We start from the raw sequence: 18,039 nt of genomic DNA, 5'->3' as shown, positions 1-18,039 counted from the left end.
CCTTTGATAGGTAATTAGGTCATGAGAGTGAAGTCCTCTTGAATATGATCAGTATCTCCAGAGAAGAGGCGTGAAAGAAACCTCCGGCCTCTTCTGCCATGTGAGGACACAGCAAAAAGGCACCATCTATGAGCCAGAGGGCAGGCCCTGACCAAACACCAAATTTGCCCAGCACCTTGATCTGGACTTCTCAGCCTCCCAGACTGTGAGTAATAAATTTCTGTTGTTTTTAAACCAACCAGTCTACAGTATTTTGTTAATGTGGCCCAAGTAGACTAAGACAATTCAGTATGGTTTTGACGATGAGCTGAGATAATGCAATCAAATGGGAACCAAAAATAAAAGCAATGGTCCTTCATTAAGTACCATTGACAGGTGATAATGATTTAATAGAAGAAAACTAATACCACTTACCCAGCATCTGTTCTGTTGCCACAAAGGAGAGCATATCTTTCTCCTTCCAAATAATAAAAGTTTTCTGTTTCTGAAAAATAGGCAAGAAATGATATTCTATATCTAATCATGAGTTAGCAGCACATTGGAAGTCCATTTGGATCTCTGCAGAAGCTAAAATCCCTTTCTGCAGTTGAGAAGAAAAGAGCAATTATCCTGGCCTTTATAACCTAGCATCTGGTACACAAGCCAAAGCCTTTGGGAATCTAGCAAGATGTTGAATGTTCAGCATTTCTGGGAAGACTGCTTTGCCTTTAAACAAAAGTTTCAATTTTTGATATACGTGGCAAGGTGATTCTTACCTCGAATATAATATGGGTTTCCAGTTCTGTTGTGCAGGGTTTCATTTTCATTCTCTTGGGGCCATCGAAAACATTTATGTTTCAGGTTACCCATGAAAAGCCCCATCCCAATTAGAGAGAATATGCTCAGAAAAAACAGAGTTAGGATAATGACACCAGTAAGTTTCTTCACGCAGCAGATCAGAATCCCTACAAGAGACTTCAGACCTGGAAAGAGAAACATTTGTTTTTAACGTAATATAATACTTTGGAAAAGCACTATTGGTGAATCTCTCCCATAGCAACTGCATACTCCATTGAAATCAACAGTTTTATCTTATAATGTAATTCTAATTATTTGGGTCTCATAAAGAAAGTGAATAATAAATGAAATGTTGAGGTTTATGTATTATTGCTAATTTATAATACCTAACAAAATAATTCAGGCACACTATTTAAAATTATTTGTTTGTTTCTCTTTGTAAAGAAAAACAATCTCCTTCTCTTGGTTACCATGAGTCATACCAACCTCCAGTGTTTATAAGTAAAGGTGTAAGGTTATAAATCAAAATTAAATTGTTCTTGAAAAAAGAAATAGTTTGAAACAGCAGTATTCTGTATTATTCTTTAATCAACTTTATAAGAATTCAATTTCGTGAGCTAATGAAATAAAAGTGAAGAATTTCAATATGCAGAAATGAGAATTACACAACAGTGATCTATGTAAACTGTATTTACATCAGAATACTAATAGAGAATTCAAACTTAAACCTGGCTTTATTTAAGGATACACATTTTTCTAATTATAAGTAACATGCTGAATTCTGAGTAGAAAAAAAAATAACATAATCATATCTCATAGAATAAATTACTATTAACTTAGTGATGTATAAACTTTTTTTCTCCCCTCCCTCCCTTTCTCCTCCCTTTTCTTTTTCATTTCCTCTCTTATTTGCTGGTCTGTGTGCATTTAGTATCCTAATACCTGCTCAGCACAATATGAGTGAGAATATACTAACTCTGTGATATTAACCAAGCAAGTAATCAACATTTCTATGCCTTAGTTTTATGATTTTTTAAAGTGGAAATAATACCTACTTTCTATCTTATTGTGAGAATTGAAAAGTATTCCTTTGAATAACTTCAAATGATTAGATTTCTTGAGTAAAATATGACAGGGTTGAAATAAAGTCATTCTGTGACTACAGAAATGTGATAATCTAGATTAAATATGCAATTTTAATTTGACATCATAATAAAATACGTTTATAGCCTCCTTTTGCCACTTAGATTGTATTATTCTTTTTAGTATGAGCAAGTATTTTCAAAGTATTATACCAGATATATATTAGAATTTCTGTGTCAAATATGCAACAGTGTTTTAGTGTTGATAAATCTGTTCACATTGTTTTTGAGAGATGTTGAACTAATGTATAAACCAGACTATAAGCCTTCACTAAAACTGGAACATTTCAAAACATTGTTGGCAGTTTATAAGAAAAAATAAAATCATTTCAATGTAATTTCTGTACTTAACTATTCTGAACTTTTAAAATAGGTATATTTGCATTGTGTAATTATTTGGTAACTATCATGAGTTGCGTGTGTGTGTGTGTGTGTGTGTGTGTGTGTGTGTGTGTGTTTTATTTTCTATTTTTTTGAGATGGAGTCTCACTCTGTCACCAGGCTGGAGTGAAATGGTGCAATCTTGGCTCACTGAAACCTCTGCCTCCCAGGTTCAAGCGATTCTCCTGCCTCTGCCTACTGAGTAGCTGGAACTACAGATGCGTGCCACCACAACTAGCTAATTTTTGTATTTTTAGTGGAGAAGGGCTTTCACCATATTGATCAAGCTGGTCTTGAACTCCCGATCTCATGATTAGCCTGCCTTGGCCTCCCAAAGTTCTGGGATTATAGGTATAAGCCACTGCGCCAGCAGAGTCCTTTGTATATTTTTATACTGAAATTTTTTTCATATTGTGTTGGAAATGTTTTTAAGAAGAGCAATTCTTAAAGAAAAATAAATGCTTGTGCATATGTATGTGTGTTTGTGTGTATATATGTATATATATAATAATGAAAATTATTCTATAATTCTATAAAATTCTATTAATTCTATAAAAATTTGATGGTGACATTTTTTTCCATGAAACAAAATGTCAGCACTAAAATTAAACCTCCAATAGAAACTGAGTATATGATGGAAATATATATCTATCTCTATATATGTGTTAAATTGGATTTCAACATAAAATTATTAAATTTTTATAATATTGGCATCTATTTCGAAGTTTTCTAAAATGCAAATAAAATATGTCTCTAGCTCAAGAATGATCCACAGATATCCATGTGGTAACTTCTGACTTACAATATTTGCATTCTGTTTTGCAACTCACTAACAACAGTAATTTGCATTCCATTTTCTGCTGAAATGATTTCAGAGCTCATTGCAATTACTTTTAGAACTAAATCCTCTCATTGTGAAATATTTTATTTTCATACTTATTTTTTCAGCAGAGATTCTGAAAGTATACACATCTATAGTTTCAGAATTCTCTCATAGCTGAGAATATCCATTTGTTAACTATACACACAACTGACAGTCAAGTATAGAATTCTAGTGTCTCAACTTCCCTGCCTACACTTTTCCCCAAACTCTCAAACACCATTAATTTTAATGTTAACATGAGGTCAAACAGTGATATATGTTTCTCACTTTTTTGCTTGAAGAATTTATAATACTTTTATTCTTTAATATCTTACATTTATAACATTTTATAATATGTCTAAGTATATATTATTGTTTTATTTATCTACTATAAGCTGATCTCTTTCATTTGTAGGGTATTTTTCCAGTTAAAATTTTTTTAATTTTTTTCTACTGTAAATATTTTAATAATATATTTATTTTGGTCCATTTTCAGGACCACCATTTATGCATAAGATGGAATTCAATTTTTTCTCATACATTAATCCATTCCATTTTTCAGTTCTAGTGTATGAATACAGAACTCCTCTAGTCTTTCCTTATACAAGTGTGCTTGTTTGCTCCGTATTCACCTAGGGTAGTATAATTTTTATCACTTTTTTGTCTTAACGTTAGTTATATTTGCCCATATTACTATCTTGTTTCATCTTCTGTTGAGAAAATCTATGTTTTCTTCTGTTGGGACTACAAAAAGATAATTTATTATGTATGCTTCTAATTTTAAGCACATTTATTTTAAAAGAGGAGACTTTCTTTCTATTAAATATATGTTTCTCTTTCTATATTGCAAAATATTTTCATACACTCCATATTGCTGGTATGTGCCCACTATATTCTCCCTTGGGGGAAAAAAAAGTGAGAGCTCCCTTCTAGCCTATAGGCTTCTAACTCTAGTGAATGAATTCTTCTTTTATTACTATAATTTGAATTCTTCTGATTTATTTAATAATTCTTACCTCTAGTCTTAAGATGAAGATGCCCGTGAAATATGTGGGGAGTAGTAAGGGAGCCAGAGCTGTGAAAATTCCTGACAGGGTAACTCTCACTACTTGATTCATTCACTAGATTTGGTAAAGCTACCATTCAACAGACTGTTTTTATTAAAAGCTTTACTGAGATATAATTCACAAGCCCTACAATTCACCAGCTTAATGTGGACAAATCAATGTTTTAGTATGTTCACAGATTATGAATTATCATCATACTTCCCTAATCTGTTTTTCTCCTTTGTTCTGCCTGAACTATAAATACATAGCGTACGTAGATATAGCCTTCTTTGTGGTCTATGAAAGTTGCCTGTAGACTTTGTTTTTGCTTTTATTACATTCCTCTTTTGCTTTCTTGATACAGCTATATCATAACACTTCTGACTTGCAGCTTAACGTTCTGGGTAGAATTGTTCCTATCTAACTGTTCTTATTAACTGACAATAATAAACTGGAAGGTGTTGGTGTGCCTCTGCTAGAATGTCTTTAGAAATGGGAGCTGTAAATTCGTCTTCAATGTGGTAAAGTTGCAACCACATTGATGGAAGATGCATTTTGTGGCACGTGAACTGCCCCCATCCAAGCACTCAAAGTAAAGGGGAATTCATCTTATTTTATATTACTTTGTTCATGTCACGTGATTTCTTGATAAAATGAGGAAAAGAAATAAGCAGATCAGACATCTGTCTAGACCACTATTGCTCTCAGAAGTCTAAGAAGAATTTTATAAGTTCATAATTAACTTGTAATAATTACCAATTAAAATATATTTGATTGATGCCTATATTATGATTTTCTAAAAATTGAGCCTACACCAAATAAATAATAGTGAATGTCTTTCTTCTCCTTCCTGGAGTGACATAAATTTAAAGATCAGATAATTCATTGGTTTCAAAGTGGAAACATTATTCAATACTTCCTCTGAACAACACTAGGGAAGTTCATACATGGTGGTATATAAAACAAAATGAAGAAAATACATTCAGTGCAATTTCTTACCTTGATTTAAAGGAATAATCTTTAAAATTCTCAAAGTTCTTGCAGTTTGAAGCATAGGAATGAAGCTTAGAGGTGAATATCTTATAATAATCCTGTGGAATTAAGTTAGAGTTATTTAAAAGTCAAATTACATCTATGCTACTTATTTTTGGCTTTTTATGGTTTTGAAACTTATTTTTTAAACCATATATGCAAACATTTCCCTTGATAACATGATTCCATATTGCAAACAGTTTTATTATTGATTGTAAGACAAAGATTGCTAAGGTGGAAGGTGGCCAGGTAATTATTAATCTATAAACTTAAATTATGGGAGTTTACAAAAGGTTGACACTGTGAATACACTTAATTTCTTATCAAACATAAATCTTTTGTTATCTAATTGCTGAAAAGATAGTTACAATAAAAAATGAATATCTAGTTTTTTAAGGAATAGACTCATTTTAAGTATTTAGACTGATGATGATGATGGTAATTAGGATGTGATATGATGATAAAGATGAAGAGATAATGAGGATGAAGATGGTGATGATATTGACGATGATGGTGATGGTGATGATGGTATAAGTCAGACTGTGTATTGATTAAAAGCACAGACTCTGAAGCCAGACTGCTTGTTTAGAAATCCAGGCTCTACCATTAACTAACTGGGCAACATGAGCAAATTATTTAAATCTTTCTTGCCTCAGTTTCCTTGATTGTAAGGTGGGGTTAATAACACTTCCTGATTGAGAGGGTTTTTTGAGGGATTTAATGAATTCACTGATGTGAAGTACATAGAAGAGCACCTGTAACATAGTAAGGGCTCTGAAAGTGTTAACTAACAGCAACAACAAAACAGCAAATTCAATGGTAACAATAGTAAAAGTGTAATGGTAATGATTACAGTGATATGAGACACTATTTTAGAATGCTTACAATATAGCAGACACTGTTTATGCTCTTTATAAACGTTAGTTTTAAAACTGATCAAAAATCTACATAGAGAAAATCATTTTAGCCGGGCGCGGTGGCTAAAGCCTGTAATCCCAGCACTTTGGGAGGCCGAGGCAGGTGGATCACGAGGTCGAGAGATCGAGACCATCCTGGTCAACATGGTGAAACCCCGTCTCTACTAAAGATACAAAAAATTAGCTGGGCATGGTGGCACGTGCCTGTAATCCCAGCTACTCAGGAGGCTGAGGCAGGAGAATTGCCTGAACCCAGGAGACGGAGGTTGCGGTGAGCCGAGATCGTGCCATTGCACTCCAGCCTGGGTAACAAGAGCGAAACTCCATCTCAAAAAAAAAAAAAAAAAAAAAGGAAAATCATTTTAAATTATTTTTAATAAGACTGACGCCAGTAATGATTTCTATAGCTAGAAAAGAAAATACATTAAGTAGAAGTATTTAAAAAAATACATGAAATTGTTAGAATTGTCTGAAGCATTCCAGAAAATCTGTGTATGGGGTGGGTGTTAAAGATACCTTATTCTGATCTCTAGCATATTTACTGGTCTTAAGCAAGGTAGCTACATGTAATGTAGTTTAAGAATTGAGAATCAAATCTGCTGGGACATTCTCCTAAGTCTTAGCAGATTCTTTTCTCACTTATCACTAAAAGGCACACTTAAATGCACAAATTCAATCATTATCATTCTTTCTCCAAATAGAAAGCAGAAAACAATCCACTCCTTTCATTTTTATTGCATCTTCTGAGGACCAGGTAAGAGGCAGCTGAAATAACTCATTATAACTTTGAAGTGTTCTTCATTTGCAGACTATCTGCAGGCAGAAATTTTTGTAGACATCACCTATTTTTTATGAAAAACATTTTCTGAGCAAAACATTAAAATAGACTCAATTTAAAGACATACTCACTCAAACACAGTTATGCTGAAATCAAGCCAGTTCCATGGATCACCAAGGAAGGAAAAAGATCCTGCCCAGACACCTCTTGCAAAGAGTTTTACAAGTATTTCAAATGTGTAAATTCCAAGCAAAGTATTTCTGCAGAAATTTTTTTCAAACAATATTAATGGTGAGAATAACACATTGTCAGCTCTGAAATACCATGTCTATGATAACTAGCTAGCATTTAAGAATAAGTCATCCGAATGGTGAGAGCAGGTCTACTTGGTAGGCCAAAACAAACCAACCACCAATAAATTAGACAACATTCAAGAAAGTAAGTGCTCCTTGAGCCCTAGCTCAATGCTTCAAATAGGATTTCTAGGGTAGGTTGTGTCTTACAGCATTTGCTGGTACATTTGACTATTAAAGCTTTTCATTACTGTAGCCACGTAGTATAATCTGAACTGAGGTAGCATGATGCCTCCAGCTTTGTTCTTTTTGCTTAGGATTGCCTTGGCTATTTGGGTTTTTTGGTTCCATATGAATTTTCTTTTACAGGAACATGGATGGAGCTGGAGGGCATTAACCTTACCAAACACAGACATGGAAAACTAAATACCACATGTTTCCACTTAGAAGTGGGAGCTAAATGATGAGAACACATAGAGACATAGAGGAGAACAACACACACTGGGGCCTTGCGGAGGGTGGAAGGTGGGATGAGGGAGAGGATCACAAAAAAAGTAACTGGTGGGAGCTAAGCTTAATACCTGGGTGATGAAAATATCTGCATTAACAAAACCCCATGACACAAGTTTACCCATCTAACAAACCTGCACTTGTGCCTCTGAACTTACAAGGTTAAAAAAAAAAAAAAAAAAAACAACTTTTTCAATAAAGCCCAGCTGAGAGGTGATAGTTTTATGTATTATGTAGGTAAATAATAAAAACAGCAAATATCAAATTTGCTCCGTATAGAGATTACACAATAAGTATTAATTATCACTAAGGGAACGTGTGAGATCTAATTTTATTAGGTACATATTCAAGGATTTTTTTTATGGTGAATAATGTTATAGTCACCTTCCCAAATCTACTCGTTTTAGGAACAATATTAAAGATGAAAAGGTGACTTCAAGAAAGCCTTTTCCCCAGAAAATTTAACAGGCCTTTTCATCCTTACAGTACAAAGCAAGTCAGACTACTGGCATGTTTTAGGAAAGAGAGGAGTAGAACAGAAAGGAAGAGAAAGTGATTTTCTTAATGAGTGGAAAGGACCGAAAGTTACTTGAGTTAGAAGCAAATCAGGAATGAGATTTCAATAGCAAAGAAGATGGGAAGGAAGCACTGAAATATTATCTTAATCATTAATAAGTATTAAATTTATTATAATATAATATATATAATTCGATGTTATGGAAATAAAATGTAAACTATTAATATATAATTATATATGATATGTATAATGTAATTATATAACTTACTCTACTACTGGTCTCCATTTTGGCAAATCGGTAAAGGACATAAATATGCAATCAGTCAGGACACTAATTAGAATAAACAGCCGGAAAAGGGTAGCTTATAGTCAAGAAATCATAGATAATAAATGATATTGGAAAAGATATATTTCTATAAAATATATTTATATACAATGAGCTAAAATATTTTCTTAAATATTGAAAAAACATTAATCTTGTTGAACAATGGGCATTAATACTTGTTAATATTTACTATTGTGTGTATTAGAAAATATACTTTATATGTATTTTCAAATGTGGAACACTTGATGAAGTATAATCTAGATTTCAATATGACCTAACATGAGAAATAAACTCAATAAAGAAAAATATGCAGAAATAGTTGAATAACAGTATAGTTGCATTTAATGTCAGCACAGTTTAAATTCAACAAGTCAACAGAAAAGGATATGGATGCACCAAAACCTTGATAGTTGTTCCTCTAATACAATTGAAAGGAGACAATGTACACAAGATGGAAGCAGCATTGAATCTGAAGATTGTTCTTTTTTTATTTAATACTATGAAAGTCTGTAAGAAGAAAAGTGATCAAGTGAAATTAGAACTCAGAAACATAATCTCATCAATTATATAACATACTGCCAATCAATAATCATTATAGTCTTGGACTCTAACAGCTATACTTTTCTTTTTTATATGTTTTTGTAGACTAAATCAAATGGAAATATTTTAGCTGTATTCATTCATATTTAGGCTTATCTGTCTACCATTTCCACTTTTTTTTTTTTGCTACTGTTACACCCACAGTAACAGTTTGTCACAAGCCACAACCTCCAGTCCCCTTAGAGAACTAACAGAATAGGAAGAACACAACACCCAATGGCTCACAAGGATCCTTTAAAAATGCCAAAGCCAGTGCATCAGAGAACATAATGAATGTTAAAAGTTAGATTTTATTTCAGAGCAAATCAAATGTGGGATTATGATAGTAAAGAATATCCAATGCATCGAAATAGTACATTAATTCTGGACAATTATCTATGAAATAAAACCAAACTTGCATTATATTATTCACATAGATATATCTAACCCAGAAATTTATAACATGTTACACCTAAGACATTAAGATATTAGAGCCTTAAAATTCTAACAAAAAATTATGAAATATCAGAAATATCCTGAAATTTAAATTGAGTCATGTATCTATGTATGTGTGCATTCTTTTGTATGTTCATGAATGTATGTGTGTGTATATAGATATATATACCTATATATAAATAAATTTGTATATTTTTATATTTGTGTATATATATATATATATTCACTATATATATATCTGGAAAAAATTTTATTGTGGGGTATAAAAAAATAAATAGTGAATACTTTATGGCTTATAGTCTAAAAGAGTATATTTTATAATTTATAATATATAACATAGTGAGATACAATAAATTATATACTAGAATTATATATTAAATACAATCTATTAGATATTACAGCATTATAAATTATACAGATGAATATTTTTATATGTATAGAAAAATAGATGACTGTACAAATATATATTCAACAATAGTTCATGAATAAATGTTCTAAATAGAAACTAAACTGTAATATTCTTGATATTCTTTAATCAATTGATTCTTTAATCAATTCTTCTTGATAAAATGTTTTTCTAACATACAATCTGTGAACAGTTTGACCTATGCTATAGCTATTTCTATTTTAAAAGCAAACAGAAAATAAAAATTTTTAAAAGCCAAAGTAAGTAAATCTGATTTTTAAAAATGTGCTTTCCATGCTATTTTCCAGAACAATCTCAAACTTCACATAAGAGGTAGTATCTGTCATTGTGATGAAATGAGGAATATCAGATACAAAATTTCCCAATTTTAAGAGCTGAAATAGTTTTATTAATTATAAAAGTACTTATTTTATGCCACTTTTAACAGAATAAACCAAATCCAACTCAAAAGTTTAAATAACTTGTCATTCATAACAGCACTTCGTATACTAAACTATCCTTGCGGTTCTTGCCCCAGATGTTTCATGGGAACTAGACTAAGAGTAACTCTGGGTCTTGCTTTATTTTTCAAAATCTTTGGTTTTGTCTTCAATAACACACCTAGCGCTTTGCCAATCATGTCTGTACACACTGCAGTGGACTCAGAACTCTACGATATTATACCCTAAGGTTACTGTGCCGTATCAATCACTATGACATAAACATAGCAAAAACTGAATGTAGAAATAATTGAGATGAGGGCTTAACTTATACTTTCATTAAAATGCTCTCAAGATTAGCATGTATTTTATGACATGCTGCATAATGCTCATGGAGGCTCCCAGAGATACGAGCGTCTTTTTAAGTTAATATACACGTTTCTACCGTAAAATGTCAATACTCATCCAGTATGACAAGTTTTCCAAATAATTGTAATTTATTTCAAAAAGTCACTTTGTCTTCTATCCAGAGAATGTGGTTCAATTCCTTGTCGCCCATTTGATAATATCATTGAATGCTCTACAAGAATATGAAATTACATTTGTTCACTATGAAGCTAATCATCACCTCCCCCGAATCTGATCTTCTTTCTAGTTAATACATTTTGTCAGTGGCATCATTTTGTCATTTCCTCCAAGCTGAAAACCTTGGCATTATTAGTCAGTCAAATCCTGCTGCTTCTTCTCAGCTTTGTTTTCTCTGTCTCCTCTTGACTTCAGGCCTGGATTACTCTCTCTCTTATTTCATCTTTCTAATCCTGTCTCTTCCATGCAGTCATCATTTAGAAATCTACTGGGTCAATGCTACTTAAACATTACACTCATTGCATCAGTCCTTTGATCACCACATTAAAACCATGTTGACATCTCCATTACCTCAGCTCATATCTCGCAACTTAAAACAGCTAAGTTTCCAGTTATAGCATCACTTTCTCTTTCCCCCCACTTCCAGAATCATTCTCTGCTCTTGCCTACACACAGGTCTTTCCTTTGCCTTATTAAAACTTTGAAGTGCTCTTTAAGCTATAACTCAAATTTTGTATCCTTATCCTTAATGATTCTTTCAGCTTAATTGGTTCACACCAATCTCTGATTCCTAAATATAATTATTTTCACATCTAGTATTTTGTGCTTGTACTGAGGTTGTACATATAGTAGTAGGTGCCTAAAGTAATTCTGGATATAAGGAGTAAGTATATGCATGTATGAATGAATAAAAAAGATAAATATCATATAGATTGTATTTACTTTTCTTCTGAGAACACATCACATTGAACATTTTAAGTTGTTGTGACTATTCTAGGCATTTTATAGGCATTTTAAAATTGATAACCACAAATGGACAATCATCATGCTCCCTTAAAATATTTCACTTACATTAAGGCATACTAATACATATATTAAGTAGAGTAATCCAAAAGATAATACCTAACCAAGTAAGATACCAGTTTTGATAAAAATCTCCAATATGTGTGTTCCCAAAATGAGTTATCTTATGCAGTTCTGTATAATTTTCCTATCTCAATTACATTTTCTGTATGTCTGGAAATAAAACAATAAAAATGTCATCAAAATAATCTCAATTAATTCTCACATTTTTTTTCTCGTGGTAGTATGGGTCCACATCTTCCAAGGGCTCTGACACCATTCCTCGAGAAAGGTTTCCATAAGTTAATGGAAGCTCTTTGCCAACTTCCAAGTCAATATTTGGCTTTATATCTTCTTCTTCATGTTCCTCATTATGCGTTTTAGCAATACGCTGTTGTATACGTTCAAAAGACTCTCTAGTGAAGGGAACAAGGCCCTTAGGTTCTAGTGAAGCCAACATTTCCAATTTTGTACCTGCAAAAAATTCTATGTTAAAGTTGGCCATATTAATAAAAACAAAGTACAAAAGGTTGCGTCATGAAAAATAGAGACCAGTAAACTGAATACATGCATTTAAAGAATATATTCCTTAGTGTTGTAGAAATCTAAGTTGTCCTGAGTTTTACTGTACTTAATATCAAACTTAATTTGTAATTTCATGAGTAACTCAATCAATCTGTTTAACTTATTCATCTTTTTTTTTTTTTTTTTTTTTTTTTTTTGAGACGGAGTTTCACTCTTGTTACCCAGGCTGGAGTGCAATGGCGCGATCTCGGCTCACCGCAACCTCCACCTCCTGGGTTCAGGCAATTCTCCTGCCTCAGCCTCCTGAGTAGCTGGGATTATAGGCACGTGCCAACATGCCCAGCTAATTTTTTTGTATTTTTAGTAGAGATGGGGTTTCACCATGTTGACCAGGATGGTCTCGATCTCTTGACCTCGTGATCCACCCGCCTCGGCCTCCCAAAGTGCTGGGATTACAGGCTTGAGCCACCGCACCCGGCACTTATTCATCTTTTTAATACTTTTTCTTTTACTGAAATTTACATTTCAACTTCTCCATTCTAATAAGAGATTTTTTTTTTTTTTTAGAAATCTCTTTTTTTTGCTAGAGATCTTTTTTCCTGGCAAATCCAATCATTTCCCTGTGAGACATATTTAACAAATGACTACACTCTTTTTTAAACTTACTCTTCATTGGCTCTACACCCTACTCTTCCCCGTCTCTTTTTGTATCTCCGATTACTTTTCTTAAATCAATTTTAACATGGGTCAAATTTTAACCCAAATTTCAACTCTGATATCTCTTAAGATTTTACCTTCTTCCTCAGTTATATCTATCATTCTGATGAATGCATGGGCAAACAGAGTTTTAATGACTCTTTATATACAAATATTTACCAAGCACACGTGAGTATTTCCCAAAGGCTTTCTTCCCCCAGATGCCTATATAGTAACTTCACCAGTGGCAGCAACTTAACAGGTAAAAACAAAATTCATTGTCTTTCTGCGTGACTAGAATTACCCTTTAACCTCTCAGCCACTGTAAAAATAAAAACTAATTACCTTGAAAATTATTCATGGCATTTTTCTCTCTGTCATCAATCTCTATACACAAAATAATTTTCTTTCAACAATTTTCTATTATGAATCTTGAATACTATGTATCTATATATGCCCTTGAATGTAACCATCTTTGTAATTCTATATTTGGGGTACTCTCATAGTTTTCACATATTTCAACTCTAGTCTTGGATATGGGATCTAGTCTTTGAAATAGATAACTAGTTCAAATGATCCTATAGGCAATTCAAAGTGCTATTCATTAAATGTGATTTCATGCATAAATTCCCCATTCATCAGCTTTACTCACTTTTCACATATGCAAATATTTTATTTTACTAATTTGTTCCAGTCCAATTCCTGTCAAAATGTACTCTTCCAATGATTCTATTCAATGTCAAATGATTAATTTTTCTTTATTTGTTCACAGAAACCCTCTTTGTAATTTTATTATTAAAATTAAAGATAACAAATTGTATTTGATATTGTGACATTTTCCATCTGTGTATTTTCTCTCACAGTGCTGGAACTAGCTGAATTACTTCTATAAGATTTTCCCAAGACAGAAATCACCCAAACACATGTATACACATACATATGTTCTACTTCAGAATTTTTCACTGTTGTTCAAAAGTGAGTTGTTTAGTACTTTAACACATTGTTTGTCTATTAATTAAAAGTAAGCAAAAGATAAGTTATTTAATATTACTGGGACACCACTCATCACAAGAATCAGACTTCAACTGCTAGCATAAATAAATGAAGGACAGGATATATTCTAAATATACAAAATGCAATCTTATAGACATTGAAAGAAAGAATACATAGTACATTTCTGTGTCATAAATGTACTGCAGAAAATAAAAATGAGAAGTAAAGATAAAAATAAAAATTGGGATGACTACTTGTACCTTTCATGGAATCCAGTTTTCTGGGTTTTGCTTTGCTGTTCATGTCTGCCGCATTCTACTTAAAGAATGGCATCCTTTTCTAACTTCTAAGAATGCACATAGACTAAAAATACTGACACTCTTAACTTTCTTCGGTTTTTCAGTCTAAGTTCTGACCATATACCTATAACATATGTCTCAAAAGATAGGTAAATAAAAATATACTTTAATTGACTGAACCCAGCCTGTGGATTCATTTACACTTGGTTCAGTCATCTGTGATCAAAGACAGGAATGTTTTTTGCAATAGCAGTGGGTTCTCACACCCAAGTCCTTCAACAAATGTTTCAGGGATATGGTACAAGGAAATTTTAAAGGGAAGAACCTGGACTAGGAAGGGCAACATATATCTACATATAGCTGTCTTCCCAGACTAATGGTATAAAAACTCACATTAAAATTTACTTATTTCCAAATATCCTTCTCAATATCATGCACATAACTGAGACATCAAAAGTTTGCTAAGATTATTTCTATTTATACCATATGCATACATATACAAACATGTATATGGTCACATTTCACATATTAAACTTTACTGAGGGGAGCCAATATGTGCTGAATAAGTACAATTGTGAGTATGGAGCTAGATAACTAAGTTATCTCTTACATATGAAATCTTTTTTCCTTTAAAATAACAGCTTGTCAAAATATTTTTTACACAGAGATCCTTGAATATATATTAAATAATTTTTAAATAACTTATTGGTTATCTTTATAAATGGTCCTTATTACATTATAATAAAATATGTGTTACTCCCAAAGGCACTGCTGAATGATCCTGTTATGCTTTTAGACTTTTGTTTCCTGCCTTAGCAATCAACTGTGACTTGATATTGTCTTGCTATTTCTAATCTCCAAGTTCTATGTGGAAAGAGTATCTAAATTTCTGGGTGAAGAACTAAAGATTATTGAATCTCTTCAAAGAAAAAAATTCATGGGCTCTGTGATAGTTACTGGCTGCTCAGGGACATTTTTCTCTTTACATAAATCAACCCTATTTGTGCTCTACTTTCTCACCATAAGCCTTGATTATTAAATAAGGAAAGTGAAGTAAAATATATGTAATTGAACATTAGTAAGTCAGTTTATAAAATGTCTCACAAGATAAAAAAAAAATGTGCTAGATGGTATTAAAATAAGATAGGCCTATATTTTTGTCTAAAGGCTGGTGGCCAATGAATATGACATACCCAATTTATCTATATTCTATATGACTTATTCAAAATATCAACAATTTAGGTTGTGATAGAGAAACAACCTAGTAGAAACACATTAAACAAATAAAATCATGAACTTTGGACTTAGACCTACAGTCACATCCTAAACTCTGTTACTAATGTTCTAAGAAAACTCAGTCAAAATATTTAATAATCCTGAATGCATTTTCTCAGTCATAAATTGGAATTCCTCCTCAGGTTAAATGAGGATAAATCAAAATAATATAAGTTAAAAATATCTAGTACAGTGATTGGCACATAATACATGAAAAATAAATATAAATTTTTAACTGTGATAAAATTTGCCATATGAGAATGGTGAGTCAAATTTACTAGAAAAAGAATATAATAGGAATACTTGTAAAACTTCAAAAATTCAAAAATACCCATTGGCACAACTACAGCAGAGAAGAGATATGCTTTTGTAACAGAGAAAATTGTCAAGTGATTTTACTTAATAGCCATTGCAATACAAATCAATACTAATTTGTGTCTGTCACAAACACTAATATAATCTCTATCTGTGTTGATGGAAGATGCAGGGAGCAGCCCTTTTCTACTGTGTTGTAATCTAAGAACACCACACCTGAAAGGCACATACATGAACTGAAGGGCCTTCAAATGGAACCAGCATGTTGATTAAGTAAAATAAAACCATGTACAAATAAGCTAAAAGAATTGAGAATGTATAGTTGAGGGGGAAAAAAACCTCACGTACAATCTTACTGTTTCCATGTATCCGAATGGTTCTCACGGGGAAGAGAAATTCAATTTCCATATTGTTCAAAAAGGATGAACTAGAATCAATGAGCCAGAAGAGTTTTAGCTCAAGAAAATAAAGATCTTCTAAATAACTGTCAAAAATGAAACATGTTGATTGGACATTAGACCTTCCCCTGAAGGGGAAGCACATACCAACATAGAAGCACATACTTCTTGACCAGCAGTGGGATGATTTAAATAGATTGGAACATTCTAAGGTTAAGATCGTTGGATTAAATTTGTTGCAGTTTCACATGATATAAAAGTCTGACAGCGGCTGGGAGCAGTGGCTCAAGCTGTAATCCCAGCACTTTGGGAGGCCGAGGCGGGTGGATCACGAGGTCAAGAGATCGAGACCATCCTGGTCAACATGGTGAAACCCCTTCTCTACTAAAAAAATACAAAACATTAGCTGGGCATGGTGGCACGTGCCTGTAATCCCAGCTACTCAGGAGGCTGAGGCAGGAGAATTGCCTGAACCCAGGAGGCGGAGGTTGCGGTGAGCCGAGATCGCGCCATTGCACTCCAGCCTGGGTAACAAGAGCGAAACTCCGTCTCAAAAAAAAAAAAAGTCTGACAGAAATATTAGCTAACTAAAACTACATAGCATTGAATTAACAAAATCAGTATATTTTTGATATTTTTAAGGATGCATTCTGATTACTAACAAATATATTAAACTAATATAAGAATATTGACCTTAAAAGCAGACACAAAGGGAGGTTACAAACTTCTTGCATGGATGCTGCCATTAATGAAAATGGTTTACATACCTTCCATTGAAACCACAAGACCCAATTTGCCAGACCGTCTGCCTATTGCATAGTCCTAGTACAATACCCCTTTTCTTTTTCTGATACTACTTCATAGAAAATTAATCTTCATTTGCCACCCCGCCCCTCACCTATGAGACCTCAGTAACATCACCTGACTTTTCCTCATCTGTAAAATTTGGAATCCCTCATATATCTTACAAAGTTTTAAAGATTAAATCAAACCACAAAGAAATCCTGGTCCACAGCTCTGGTTTCATCAGTACTAATTCTGTCTTCCAACCTAGTCACTTATCCCAGAAGATTGTTCTAGTGATAATTTTGATGTTGAATGAAATGGGTTGTTGACTGGATGAATGAATGAAAGGACAGCAGGCATTGCCTTCTGTGATACTGAAAAAAAAAAAATGCAGGCACTTATCAGATGGAACTGGCACGCATCCGACTTCGAGATGGTTGAGTGCAGACTGTTAAATTATTAATCATTAAATCATAATTCAGTAAAATCATTTCTGGGGGGAATTTATATAATATGATCCAGGCACTACACTTTTTGGTGAGCCATCTTAATACAGCACTAAAGTCTGAAAAGTATAGAAAGATTAATAGTTAATCCATCCATTAGACGGCTTTCTGAAAAATTGAATAGCTAAAGTAAGCTTTTGGCAATAATTGTATCACAGTCAATCGTATCCAGTCAAGATCTGGACACTAAAAAATTTGTTGTACCAATATTTTATATTGTTGACTGAAGTGGAAGCCATTCCTGTTTAATATCAGTTGAAATTTGCAGTAGCAGCAGAAGTATGTGAAAATGATATTTCTCCTTGAAACAAATTTCAAATTTGAGTATAAGCCGAAATTTATTATAATCTTTATGGC

The 18,039-nt window shown here is 32.8% G+C and overlaps 1 protein-coding gene across 1 annotated transcript in view; it reads right to left on the bottom strand.

The window, feature by feature from the left end:
- Positions 1–18,039, bottom strand: part of SCN7A (sodium voltage-gated channel alpha subunit 7) — a 91,567-nt gene that overhangs the window by 58,854 nt on the left and 14,674 nt on the right. The window contains exons 2-8 of the mRNA XM_074399549.1: positions 12,116–12,363; positions 8,970–9,087; positions 8,524–8,614; positions 7,067–7,195; positions 5,208–5,299; positions 756–962; positions 415–484 (exon numbers count right to left, since the gene is read on the bottom strand). Coding sequence (XP_074255650.1) covers positions 415–484; positions 756–962; positions 5,208–5,299; positions 7,067–7,195; positions 8,524–8,614; positions 8,970–9,087; positions 12,116–12,349 — 941 coding nt within the window. The 5' untranslated portion in view covers positions 12,350–12,363. The remainder of the gene's footprint in view (positions 1–414; positions 485–755; positions 963–5,207; positions 5,300–7,066; positions 7,196–8,523; positions 8,615–8,969; positions 9,088–12,115; positions 12,364–18,039) is intronic.

The sequence above is a fragment of the Saimiri boliviensis genome, chromosome 5 (genome assembly GCF_048565385.1).
Source record: "Saimiri boliviensis isolate mSaiBol1 chromosome 5, mSaiBol1.pri, whole genome shotgun sequence".
Lineage (NCBI taxonomy): Eukaryota > Metazoa > Chordata > Mammalia > Primates > Cebidae > Saimiri > Saimiri boliviensis.
The sequence above is the reverse complement of the archived record's forward strand: the minus strand, read 5'-3'. Positions and strand labels throughout refer to the sequence as shown.